The sequence below is a fragment of the Carassius gibelio genome, chromosome B14 (assembly GCF_023724105.1).
Source record: "Carassius gibelio isolate Cgi1373 ecotype wild population from Czech Republic chromosome B14, carGib1.2-hapl.c, whole genome shotgun sequence".
Classification (NCBI taxonomy): domain Eukaryota; kingdom Metazoa; phylum Chordata; class Actinopteri; order Cypriniformes; family Cyprinidae; genus Carassius; species Carassius gibelio.
The window spans coordinates 9,847,840-9,862,416 of record NC_068409.1 but is presented as its reverse complement, the minus strand read 5'-3'; the positions used below and the strand labels follow the sequence as shown (position 1 = coordinate 9,862,416).

The window sequence follows — 14,577 nt, the reverse complement described above, 5'->3', positions numbered from 1 at the left end:
ATAGATAATAAATATACAAATAAATTATTGATCATTATGACTGGTTTCGTGGTCCTGGGTCACATACGTGAACTTTGAGTGCTGAGTGTCCTCACTAATGTAGCGAAAAATCATGACCAGTTCAAAGACTCAAAAAGGGTCCAGATCAGTGATTTTTTTTATTATTTTTTTATTATTATTATTTCAAACTGGCTCCTCATTGTCCACAACAACATGTGATTCAAGGGCAGGTTTACGAATCAGGTTGGGAGACAGAAAGTATATCTTTAACCTTCTAGAAAACCAGTAGAAGTCTCTGAGATGAGCTCACCAGCATTGGTCGACAAGGTGTGTGTTTGTGTCTGTGTCTCTCTGCCTGGTCAGTGAACTGTGCTCCGCTCAGGCTGAATGGATTAAATCAGGCTGCCAAACTTGCCGTGTGTGTGTGTGTGTGTGTGTGTGTGTGTGAATGGTATTTAAATAGGTTGTGAGTCACTGGATTAGATTCCGTGGTTCAGACGCAGGTGCACAGATACGTGTGTGTGTGTGTGTGTGTGTGAGTGATTATTCTCTGGGTGTGCTGAGGTGTGTGTGGTTCAGTAATTAGTCAATCATGCAGCTTGACAATGAAATTTCTGTTAAGTTCATAATGACATACATGCATATATGTGAAGCAGCAACATGTTCTTGTTTGTTGCTTAAATCTTTGATGATTTACTGATTACAAATTTGACTCCAGAATTAGCTAATTAAGACACAATCTCATTTTAAACAATCATTTTGATTAGTCTTAAATTATTCTGCAGTTATCAATGGTCATGTATTCCTGTAGCTATTACACAATGTTTGCATGTCTCTGGCTGCAGTGAAATTCCCTTTGACCTACAATCTCTCATTAACAGACAGATTAATCTGTCTAATCTCTCTCTCTCTCTCTCACACACACACACACACACACACACACACACTGACAGGTGTATTAGGTGGAGTGTGTGAACGTCTGGTGTTTGTTTGGCTGTTTGGTGTGTCTGAAGAGTTTCATTTGTGTTTGACTTACTGAATGTGAATCAAACTCTGATTAATGGAGCCAAGTGTGACCTTTGTGTTGCTTGAGCACGCACACACACACACACGCACACACACTGTCTGAATGGCTTTCTGTGTGAGTTTTAACGCAGCAGATTTTCTGTATTGATGAGACACACAGGCTTGCAAACACATGCAGAATATTAAGTGTGTTTGTGCTACTTTGAATCTGTAGTTTAACAAAATGCATGCTTCTCATAAATTGAAGTAGTTAACCTAGAAATGATTCTGGCTGCATGATCAATTAAACAAAAAACAAACAAACAAACAAACAAAACTAAATCCTGAAATGTCTTGGTGGAAATTTGGGTCACTTTAACATATATTTGGAAACGCAACATGCACCAACGGTCGTCCTAATCTAAAAAAAGAAGTGTTTATCAACAAAAAAGAATTTTAAAGGGCTCCCTGCAGTTTTCATACGTTTAAAAGAAATGTAAGAAATTAAGGCATAAATATTAGTATTTTAATTTTACAGTATGTAAAATAAAACTATTATAATTTTTCTAAAAAAAAAATGTTTTACAGTGAAATATTACAAAAGGTTATTAATGTTCTTTTTTATTGCATGTGGTAGTAGTAATTGTAATAATAATCACTACTAGTTATAAAAAATTCTTAGGTAATATTGCATAAATATTAAATGATAATAAATACATTTATAATCATACAGGTTTGCAATAACATGATTGTAAATGAAAGATGACAGAATTTGTATTTTTTGGTGAACCTTTCCTTTAAGAGAGTGTGTTTTAGTTAGTTGTTAGAGTTGAATGGAAAACAGTAGCAGACAATAATGATGTGAAATGACAGACACTGTTGGATCATTGAATCAGTTTTTTGAACCATTATGAAAATGAAGCGTTTTACTAAGGCAAACTGGCCCAACAGATTGATTTGTGGGCTTTTAAATTGGATGCTGTGTGTTAGATTATTGTCTCGGATTGTTTACAGTTTCACACAGAAACAGTGTTGTATTGTTTTGTTTTATCATGAAGATACATTTATAAACTTTCTTTTAACTATTTTTGCCAGAAGAGATATTAGATTTTTTACACCATCTGAGATATTGTCACACAACTCACAGAACAACACTTCTCAGCTGTGAATGTGTACAAACCAGGGTTTATGTGTGCCGTTATCTGTCACATTGTGCAACATCTGATGCACTAAAAGCATAGTATTTATGTCCCCAACTGTTATACAAATGAATGCAAACACACACACACTTGATCATGTGTCAGTTACGCCTCGTGTCTGAATGTTCAGAAAGAATAAAGACAAGTTTAGAAGTTTGGTTTTTGGTTTTGTAATGTGGACTGGGGTTGTTTGAGTTAAAGGGATGCCTTTGTTTTAATTGCTAGTCACTACCACACACTCTTACCCACACGCTCATCTAACTGTATGTCCCTGTTGGTCAGTGGTTGGTCATTATGTGGTCATTATTGAATTAAATGCCTCTGACATCAGTTCCTTTTCCTGTCACTGATAACAGAGGGAATTTTCTCAAACTCAAGTTCTCCTTTTAGTTTTAGCCTGGCTGAACCAGGATTATTATAGTCAACAAAAACCGTAAAAGATGTAATTAATAAACAAACTGGGGGAAAAAAAAGTCCCCCCCCCCCCCCCCGAAATTATAATGGATTATATTAAATAATAACGTAATTTAAAATGTTTAATATAATGAAACTATGAAACTTTTATTTTTATTATTATTATTGTTTTTTTATTTCAGTTAAGTTTCAGTTTTTGTTTGTTCACAGATGCTTTTAATAGTTTTTGTTTCGGTTAACTATAATAACCTGGGAGTTAAATGTTCAGCTCTGTTATTTTGTGGAGTTTTCATTGCGAGTCATTGTTTTGTTTTTGTTTTTCTTGAGTGATAAATCCCCTCCCCAAAAACAATTCCCGCTGCTCTGGGATGCACAACCTTCATGTTTCATAGTTGATTAATTGCGTTTGTTTTACATTTAGTCATTTTGCAGACGCTTTTATCCAAAGCAACTTACAATTGGGGATACTCAAAGCAATACCTCTTAAAGAGGCAAACAGACACAGGAAGTGCTTATGATAACAAGTTTTAAACATTGTTCAGAAAAGTACAAGCTAGAAAGTTTGTTGTTCTGGTAACCTCATTAACCGCCTCCCAAACAGGGTTGCTGGGGTGACAGGAAGTGTTGTTTGTTTGGTTTTGAAGGAATGGGTTTGTACTCTTGACTAAATGAAATTCATCAGAAGCTCCTCGCCGAGGGTCAGTCCATTGTCAGTGTGTGTGTAGCAGGTGCTTATTCACGCGTGTAACCGTTCCTCTGTGTCCAGCCAAGCGTTATCACAGAGAGCACGTTACTGTGAGCAGAGGAAGCAGACTAATTTAGCTTAAAGGACTTCCTGTTGTCATGTCGAGTCACTCAAACTGTATACTATACAGTTATTCTGAAGTGTCAGTCAGTCTGGTTCTTTTCTGTAGTGTTTCGTTTCTTGTCATCATTCTCTGCAATGTGTCTGACTGATTGACTGGTGAACAGTAAGGGTGAATCTGATGTGTCAAGGTCATATTTCCACACACACACTTATATAAGGTAATTGATAATATTATTTATTTATATTTTATACATTTATTATAAACAATTAGTTCATTATGAATTTATGAAATGTGTATGTGTGTGTCTATATATATATATATATATATATATATATATATATATATATATATATATATATATATATATATATATATATATGTATATATATGTATGTATGTGTGTATATATATGTGTATGTGTATATATACAGTACAGACCAAAAGCTTGGACACACCTTCTCATGCAAAGAGTTTTCTTTATTTTCATGACTATGAAAATTGTAGAGTCACACTGAAGGCATCAAGGGCTATTTTAGCAAGAAGGAAAGTGATAGGGTGCTGCACCAGATGACCTGGACTCCACAGTCCCCGGACCTGAACCCAATCGAGATGGTTTAGGGGTGAGCTGGACCGCAGACAGAAGGAAAAAGGGTCAACAAGTGCTAATCATCTCTCGGGGAACTCCTTCAAGACTGTTGAAGAGCATTTCAGGTGACTACCTCTTGAAGCTCATCAAGAGAAAGCCAAGAGTGTGCAAAGCAGTAATCAAAGCAAAAGGTGGCTACTTTGGACAGCCTACAATATGACATATTTTCAGCTGTTTCACACTTTTTTGTTATGTATATAATTCCATATAGAATTCCACATGTGTTAATTCATAGTTTTGATGCCTTCAGTGTGAATCTACTATTTTCATAGTCATGAAAATAAAGAAAACTCTTTGAATGAGGTGTGTCCAAACTCTTGGTCTGTACTGTATATATATAAATAAATTATTATTATAATTTTTCTTTAAATGTATGCTTTTTTCATCAAAAAGCCACAAAAAAAAATGCAAATCAGTATATTTTGATCATGTGACACTGGAGTATTGCTGCTGAAAATTCATATTCAAACTCAGGAATAAATTACATGTGATAATCACATAGAAAAATGTATATTTCATAGTATGACTTATTTTTGTGTGTATTTTTGATCAAGTAAATGCAGCCTTGTTGAGCATGAGAGAAATCTTACTGACACCAAATTTTCTTCATAAAAAGAAAGTTTTGTTTGTTTGATATGTACTGCAGTGCAGAGAAACATAGGCATGCTTTTGTGACATTGACTGTATTTTTGAGTTTGTGTTAAGATAACAGTAATATCAGGACTAGGACTGTTATACTCATGGACAAATTCAACTTTCTGACCTATTAAATGATTTTATCCTGCAGTTTTGTTCCCTATATCGACTGAAACAAAGCTCTGCTAGTGTGTGTGTGTGTTTGTGTTCTAAATCTAGCTTTTGCATGTGTGTCTGTCTTCATGACACTTCCTGTGAGCACTTTGTGCAGGAAGTGGCTTGTCACACTTTAACAGGCGTGTCTGGTGGGGCCCGAATTATGACATCAGTTCAACTTACACACACACACACACACACTCCCCAGGCTTCAATTGGCAAACCTAAATGGACATTTGTCTCCATGGATACCAAGCAGACAGAAATTATACACACAAGTATGCTCATATCTGTGACTATTTTTAGAAGGGGATGTGAAATGCAGGTGCTTTCACACACACACACACACACACACACACACTTGTATAACTTACATAAATCTGAATGTACGTTATGGGTGACTGGTTTACTTGAATCTAATGCGTGAGGTCATATTAAGATGACACTGATGAATGTTCTGGCTCCATATGTAAAGCGTGTGTCTAAAGGAAATAATTCTGTTCAATTCTATTGCAGATGTTTATCCGTTATTTATATTTTGTCTTATGCTGTTCTGTGTTTTCACTGTGTGTGTGTGTGTGTGTGTGCTTATATTGAGTGTGTGGGTGTGTCTTGGTGATTTTGTGGGTGTAGCTGTAAAGAATTAACTTTTTATTGAGTTTGAGTGTGTTTCTGAGTAACTGAGAGAATCAGTTATATTTTTAAAGCATGTGTCATAGTTTGAAAACACACACACGAGTAGTTGGATCTGAGTATCTGAGAGCAGGAGGTTGAGTGAGTTTTGGGATGATGATGGTCACTCCACACAGTTACCTAGAGTTTGTTGACTTCTGGTGAAGTCAGTGGACCGTTGGCATTCTGTTTATTAATGTACATTTGTCTTTTTATTATTTTCTAAATGTATTTATTTCTTTTTTATTTAATAATATTTTAATATATTTGTATTACATTTTTATTTTAAAATTAAATTAAATTAAATGTATGCATTTAGCATACGCTTTTATCCAAAGCGACTTACAGTGCATTTCAGGCTATCAATTTTTACATATCATGTGTTCCCGGGGAATCGAACCCCCAACCTTGGTGCTCTACCAATTGAAATACAGGAACACTATTTTATTTTGTTATTTTATGTTGTTTATGCTCGATTATTTTATTTTGACAAGTTATGTTATATGTTTTATGTTATAACTTGTTTACATTTGTTATATGTTATATTTTTTATGTTATAACATATAACACATATTTACTTTTTTATGTTTTATGTTATAACATATAACATATGTTTAAATTTTGTTATTTTATGTTTTGTTATAACAACCTGTTTACGTTTTATATGTTATGTTTTATGTTATAACATATAACATATGTTTACATTTTATGTTATATGCTATATATTTTATGTAATAACATATAACATTTTTACATTTTGTTATGTTTTATGTTATAACATATTATTGTAACATAACATATTATAACATATTGTCCTAGTTTTGCTTGTATTGTTGTTTTTAGTTCTCTGTATTTGTTTAGCTTATGTTTAAAAGTGTTGTTTTTCTTTTCTTTTTATGTTGTAAATTGTGTTTTATGTTTTATGTCCTTTAGAAAAGGAACCTGCTGGAAACCAGTTTTTAAACTGAGTCAGGCCCGTTTAAACTGTATCTCAATGTTACTTTTTAACCTTTCCTGTATAATAAATGAAATGAATGAATGAACATATGTTTATGTTTTGTTATAACATATAACATGTGTTTACGTTTTACATTATATGTTATGTGCATGACAAAACCACACTGGCAGTATCTGGGTTTCCAGCGTAGATGTTGACAGTGGGAAATAGTGAAAATGAAAACTATGAAATGAAAAGTGAAATAAAAATAGCAATTGCCATTTAGTTCCATTACAAATATATCTGTTGTACATTATAAAAATAACGGTAGCTTTTTTTTTTACAGTCCTGTTCTTCATGTACATACTATGTACTTATTATAGTAATTACAATAACTGTTTAATAACTAGGTACTAACCCTGAACCTAACCCTAAACCTAACCCTACCCCATGTAGTTACCTTGTATTACCAGAACTTTCTTAAATACACTATAAGTACATGTTAGTACACTTACTGTAAAATAAAGTGCAACCAAAATAACTTTTGTTAAAACAAATAATCTATTAAAAGAATACCGTTTGGAAGTATTTCAACTGATATTTAGTGATATTTTTATATTTCTATATCTCTCTGTGGCGATATGAGTATTCCATGTACACATACTTGTGGCAATGTTACCTGCATTTCTGTGCCACGGGTCATGTGACCCCTGCTGGTTTTGTTTTGTGAGGTCAAAGGTCATGTCTCTTAAGCATTCCATGGCCTCAAATAACATTTGGAGAATCACCATTGTTTTGATTGGTCACCATAGAAACGCCTGTTTATAAGCAGGTGACTCTTGATTTTCTGGGAAGAGGAAGTTATGTGCTGATGTTTATTTGCAGAGCTGCTCTGCCCTCGTGTGGCAGGATTATGTATGTGCAATATTTATTTATTTTTCCCTCCAAATTGTGGAGCCCTACAGTGTAATCTCCATTTAACTGTAAAAGTTTAAAGTTTTTAGAAAATGTGAAGTGACTTTTTTTTTCTGTATCAAATTCAATATTATAGAAATTATATTGCATTAATATAGTTTAGGAATAGATTCTGATTAGTTTATGGCCCAGGATGTCCTACTCTTTTTTTCCACCCCCCTCTATCTCTTACAGTTGTCTTTCTCTGTATTTAGTGTTGATTTTTCTCTTTCCTGCTCCCTGTACAGACTCTCAAACGGCTGATTCCTGATGAGGTAGGTGCACACACCTGTGTTCTGTGTGTTTTAACACTTCCCCGTCTCTCTGTCACCTCGCCACTGTCCCCACGACCTTTAACCCTGCACCATGTGTCTGTAGCGCACACTTTGCCACACGCCCGCCGTCACCTGTCTGACCACGGCTGACCTCAGATCAGTGTTTGTGTCTCAGAAACTGATCTGATGTCAGCGCTCAGCGACTCTCACACACTCTCACTCCTGTCACAGCCAGAGGAAGTGTGTGACATCACGCTCACATGTGTGTTTGTGTATGTCTAAAGAGTTGTCATGATGTTTCAGCAGCGGGCCAAATTGAAACTTTGACAAAATGCATCTTGCCAGATGTCTATAGATTCATATTTGTATCAAGCAGGATCATGTAATGAACACAGTCTACACACTAGACTCATATATTAAGATTAATAGAGCAGCTGCTAACAATATAATTAAGCTTTTTCAATACTGACCCAGTCAGACCAATACTAAAAAAATTATATTTCTGATTAACAAATTAATTACCTTATTTTATTTACTTACTCGCTTACATTTTTACTACATGCTTGCTTGCTTTTTATCGTTTTTGTTGTTGTTGTTTATTTATTTTTTTAAGTAAAAAATGCCCAGATTCAAATGTATTCAGATTGGTTATTTGGATCAACAATATTTTGCAGATCTGTTCATTTATGAAAGTTTCTTTTAAATAAATAAGAATATGTTATGGTAAATATTTTTGAATCCATTAGCTTCTTTTAAAAATACATATTTAATCATTGTCAATCAATCAATCAATCAATCAATAAAAAGCCAATCAATCTAAATGTTTTTTTTTTTTTATTAAAAATAGTGTCATGTCCAAATAATTTGTAAATCAAGATGTTTTTTTCTTTTAAAGGATGAGGTTTTCATAGATAATAAATTCTGCCATATTTATTTTTTTATTAATTTTTTTAATGTATCTCTGATACATTGTGTAGTTTTTGCATTTTAAAAAACAGGCAAAATAGTATAGTTTTAGGCTGTCTTAACCTTTATGATCAGCTATAATAAAGACACATCTGATTATTGAGGAGATGTTCTATATCAGCTGCTGCTGTTTTGTATTGAATGTGATGGAGGATGTGTGAGATAAGACTCGATGAGATACAAATATAAAGACAGTTAAAATTGAGAGGATATCATTGTTCCCAGCTGAAATACTGGTGCACACTGCACCGTCTTTGGTTAATGCAGTAGGACATTTGAGTCCATACATGCTAAAAACCCCATTTAGTATGTTTTTGCTGTGTTCTGAGCATTGACCTTTGACCTTTGACCCTGTATCAGCTGGAGCGCTTCACCAGCATGCGGACGAAGAAGGACAAGTCAGGCACGATGGGAAACAGACACTCGTCAGCCGCCCAGTATGAAGTGCCATCCCAGAGTTCCTCGCTGAACGAGCTGCCAGACGAGTCTGTGCTGGAGCTGTTTGAGCAGATGTTGGTGAGTGTGTGTGTGTGTGTGTGTGTGTGTGTGTTCGTGTACCCATAAGTGAGCTTAACCTGTCAACATCTCCATAAACCCCATTTTAGACACTTTCTCATTTGTAAAACCGGTAAATAAAGATTTTTTTGCAACTGAAAAAAAAAAAAAAAAAAAAAAAAAAAAAAAAAAAAAATATATATATATATATATATATATATATATATATATATATATATATATATATATATATATATATATATATATATATATAAAACATGCATTCATTAACACTCATTTTAGTTGGATCAATTAATTTATCTTTTTTATTTGAATTAAAAAATTTCCTGCTAAAGTAAATTCACTTAAAAACACTAATTAATTGAAACACTAATTTTGTGGGGTATTTAAAAAATATGAAAAACGGCAAAACGAATGTCATTAAAAACAATATATAATATAAATATAATAATATCAATAATATAAATATGACATATTTCATGATAATTACAAATGATTTAAATGATTACATTCATATTCACGATAAACACCCTTTTTGTTTGGATATATAAATTAATTTTAAATAAAATAACAAAAAATGAAAAGGTAATCTGAAATAAAGGCAATATTTTCTCTATGTTGTCCTTAACAAATCTCTTGTGTCTGTCTGCAGGTGGATATGAATCTGAACGAGGAGAAGCAGCGGCCGCTGAGGCAGAAGGATATCGTCATCAAGAGAGAGATGGTGTCTCAGTACCTGCACACCTCCAATGCTGTAAGAATCAGCACGTCTGCTGTAGACCAGTCTCACAGACGTCCTGTCTGAATCTGAATCCATCAGTGAATCTGAAGCACAATCTGCTTTTACTAGGATCCTCTTTTAATGACCCAGTCAGACCAACACCGATAAAATAATACAAGGACACATTTATGTATTTATTTCAAACTTTACTTCTAGTTCAGTATGACTTAGAAATATGGTATTTGAAGTAGAAATATGAAATTCACCACAGTACAGAAGTGTCTAAATTGACCTTTTGAACTAGGGATAGTGTTAATACTTTGATTCAAAGTGACGGTGAAAAGAGAAATGTTACGAAACATTTCTATTTTTAAATAAATGCTGATCTTTTGGACCGTCAATTCTGCAAGATGAAAACGTCTGCTCAATGCATGGCGTGTAAAGGTTGAATCCGCAGCATTAATGTACTGTATGAAGAGTGCACTCTTTGACCCTCTGTGTGTGTTTCAGGCTAAGAGTCAGAAGGAGAGCTCGAAGTCAGCGCTGATATACATCCAGGAGCTGAAGACCGATCCGAGAGACGCGCAGTTACTGAGCTGCCTGGAGTCCCTGCGTGTGTCATTAAACAACAACCCCGTCAGGTACACACACACACACACTCTTACAGTACAGTCAAGTGTTTCTATGTGTCTGATATCAGCTAATCGTGTGTGTGTGTTTCAGCTGGGTCCAGACGTTTGGAGCCGAGGGTTTGGCTTTGCTTCTGGCATTCCTCAAGAAACTTCAAGATGAGAGAGAAGAACCTGTGTATGACATAAATACAGTACACACACATTCATATACACACACACATATAATCCAGTAGGATTTACAGGGTTAGTGTTTTTATACTAATATATTATGTTAATGTATTAGCCAATTAGTATCCAGGATCACAGCAATCCATGTTATAATATGCAAATGATTTGAAGATGCACCTCAAGCATGATGATGTGATTTGTCTCTCTCTCTCTCTCTCTGTGTGTGTTTGACAGGAATGCTGGGATTGGTGTGAAGTGTCAACATGAGATCATTCGATGTCTCAAAGCGTTCATGAACAACAAGGTCAGAGCAGATCTGAGCTCGTACTGTAATACAGACGGTGGAAGCTGTTCTTGATGTGTCTCTCTCCATCTGTCTGTCTCTCTCAGCACGGTCTCAAAGACATGCTGACGTCAGAAGAAGGAATCCCTCTCCTCGTCCGATCCATCAATCCTAAAGTCCCGCACATGATGGTGGATGTAGTCAAACTGCTGTCTGCCATCTGTATCCTGGAGCATCCGGGGAACACGTGAGTGTGTGTGAAGCTGTGTTCAGATGGCATTTCAGTAGCCATGCAAGCTCTGAAAGTGTCTATTAGACGCCCAAGAACAGAAATCATATTACCACAGCTGAAACATCAATACTGTCACCGTTTACCACGACTGATCACCATTTACTGTAAGACAGTAGATCTGCACAAATAAATATTTCATAAATAAAACTAGTATTTTGTTTAAAAATTGTTATTTATTATAAATTTCTATTATATTGTTATATCTTCTTTTCATTTTAATTGTAGTTAATGTTTTAGTAATATAGTTTTTTTTTCATTTCAAATTATTCGTCTATTATTTGTATATATATATATTCAAATTATTCGTCTATTATTTGTATATATATATATATATAGAGAATGTGAAGGTTTTTTTTTAGCACCATTAACATTTTATCATATTAGGTTTTAGCCGACTGAGATTGTCTCAATAAACTTTAATTTAGTTCATTATTTTTTTGTGTGTATTCGACATAAAGCTGAAATAAAATAAAATAAAACACAAATATTAGATGAAAACATTCTGAAAATACTGAGTGAGCTGAAATGAATTAAAGTGCTATATTCATGGAAACTAATTAAAAGTGTTATAGAAATATATAGAAACATAAAAAAATGACAAAAGCACACACAAAAGTAATAGAGATGTTCCGATACCCTTTTTCTCTTCCCGATACCGATTCCGATACCTGGGCTCAGGGTATCGGCCGATACCGAGTACTGATCCGATACCTGGGTGTGTATCTGTATATACAGCTGTATATACTACTAGCCCTGTGTAAATTGCTAGAATTCTTTTTATGGTGTGCTTCAGACAGATCCCTCAATAAAACATGAACAAATACATGGTGAACTACTGTATTTATTACAGTATTTTTATTATCTAACATGAATTTGACAGTATTATTTATTTTCATATGCAAAAAAGAACTTCAAATGCAGCCAAAAATCTAACACCGCAAACTAAAAAAGGTATTTAAGTTTTACAATATAACTGTATAAAAAAACTGCAACAAATAAGTCTAGGAATATAAAAAAAGATCTATTAATCAGATAATCTCTTTACAACAAAACAAGTAAAAAACAAGCAACCATCTAGGCATAATTATTATTATTATAGAGACGTATTATTATTACTGTAGGCTACAACAGTAGCTTTATATATTGTCAATTTACTCATGTAAACCAAACATTTATTTTAATGGGCTGCCATGAAGATCTTTGAGTGTCTGTGTTTATGATATGACAGTATTCTCAAATGAAACGGTAAATTCTCATGAAGTGACGGTTTATGCGTTCGTGTCCTCATGACACACAGCAGAGACTACAAAACAGCGAGCTCTCGCGCATCTGTGCCAGTCACCCACAGAGATGTAGATTTTGCGGGAGTAATATTTAAATAGTATTTTGCAGTTTAATATTCACAGACACTAGTATATATTCGGCTACTGTCTGGAGCCCTGCGCTTTGACTGAAGCGACTGAACGCAGCTGCCGGTACTGAATATACTTGAGAGTCTGTAACTACCGGTACTACAGAGACATACTGCTAACCACTGATCTATAATATAGAAGCGGCTTCACTGTCTTTTGGCAGTTTAGAATGTGATGAGTGATCCAGTCATATATAGATCAGGGCTGCTAACGCGTTTTCATTTCTTCTTCGCTGCTCTAAACAGGGGTTGCTTGTGGCAACACAGCACAACTTCCTGTGTTTTCAATGCATTTTGAGCAGCGAAGAAGAACCGTGCAGCGGTTAGGCAAAGCTTGCGGTCATAACTAGGTATTTTTTAAGAAAATGGTATCGGATCGGTATATGGGTTCATGTACTCGCCGATGCCGATGCCAGAATTTGTTGTGGTATCGGAGATATTTCCGATACTAGTATCGGAATCGGAACAACTCTAAAAAGTAATGAACGAGAATGAAAAATATCAATATAAAAATACATAAACATAAAGCTCTTTCAAAATATAAATAAATACTATAACATCATTTATTTATATTTTGATTGAGCTTATTTATTTATTGTTTATAATTTATTTTTTACATCAATACTGTTAGTAGACATTATATAACAGAAATTAATTACAGATTAGCTTGTATATTTTGTCAATATACAGTGGGGATCGAAAGTTTGGGCACCCCTTGCAGAATCTGTGAAAATATGAGTAATTTTCTAAAAATAAGAGAGATCATACTAAATGCATGTTATTTTTTATTTAGTACTGTCCTGAGTAAGATATTGTACATAAAAGATATTAACATTTAGTCCACAAGACAAAAAAATGCTGAAATTATTAAAATAACCCTACTCAAAAGTTTGGGAACCCTTGGTTCTTAATACTGTGTTCTGTCACCTGATGATCCTCGACTGTCTTTCTGTTTTGTGATGGTTGTGCATGAGTTCCTTGTTTGTTCTGAACAGTTAAACTGAAAAATCTTTAAGGTCCTGCAGATTCTTCAGTTTTCCAGCATCTTTGCATATTTGAACCCTTTCCAGCAGTGAATTTATGATTTTGAGATACATCTTTTCAGACTGAGGGGTGAAAACTTTTGAACACGATGAAGATGGCCAAATTTGTCTTATTTTGTTGAAATATATTTTTTTCCATTTAGTTCTGCCCTTCGTAAGCAACAGAAGATACTTGTATGTTTCCCGGTACACAAATTAAGTACATTTTACCTTGATCTTCAAATTCCAAAAGTTTTCACCCCCCAGCTCTTAATGCATCTTGTTTCCTTCTGGAGCATCAGTGAATGTTTGAATCTTTTTTAATAGTTGTGTTTGAGTCCCTCAAATGTCCTCAGTCTGAAAAGGTGCATCTCAAAATCATAAAGTCACTGCTGGAAAGGGTTCAAATATGCAAAGATACTGGAAAACTGAAGAATCTGCAGGACCTTAAAGATTTTTCTGAAGAGCGCTGCTCAGTTTAACTGTTCAGAACAAACAAGGGACTCATGCACAACCATCACAAAACAGAAAGACAGTCGAGGATCATCAGGTAACAGAACACAGTATTAAGAACCTAGGGTTCCCAAACTTTTGAGTGGGGTTATTTTAATAATTTCAGCATTTTTTTGTCTTGTGGACTAAATGTTAATATCTTTTATGTACAATATCTTACTCAGGACAGTACTAAATAAAATATAACATGCATTTAGTATGATCTCTCTTATTTTTTGAAAATTACTCATATTTTCACAGATTCTGCAAGGGGTGCCCAAACTCTCGATCCACACTGTATATTAGTTTTCATGAACAATTAAATAATGTACAAAAACGGATATGATTTTCATATTAATAATATCAAACAT

At 34.2% G+C, this 14,577-nt stretch overlaps 1 protein-coding gene across 1 annotated transcript in view; it reads left to right on the top strand.

Annotated features, from left to right (window-relative positions):
* The window catches only part of LOC127971203 (protein diaphanous homolog 1-like), a 106,546-nt gene that overhangs the window by 11,466 nt on the left and 80,503 nt on the right, over positions 1-14,577 (top strand). Inside the window, 7 exon segments of the mRNA XM_052574043.1 lie at positions 7,677-7,703; positions 9,030-9,185; positions 9,838-9,939; positions 10,417-10,547; positions 10,630-10,713; positions 10,941-11,010; positions 11,097-11,236. Coding sequence (XP_052430003.1) covers positions 7,677-7,703; positions 9,030-9,185; positions 9,838-9,939; positions 10,417-10,547; positions 10,630-10,713; positions 10,941-11,010; positions 11,097-11,236 — 710 coding nt within the window.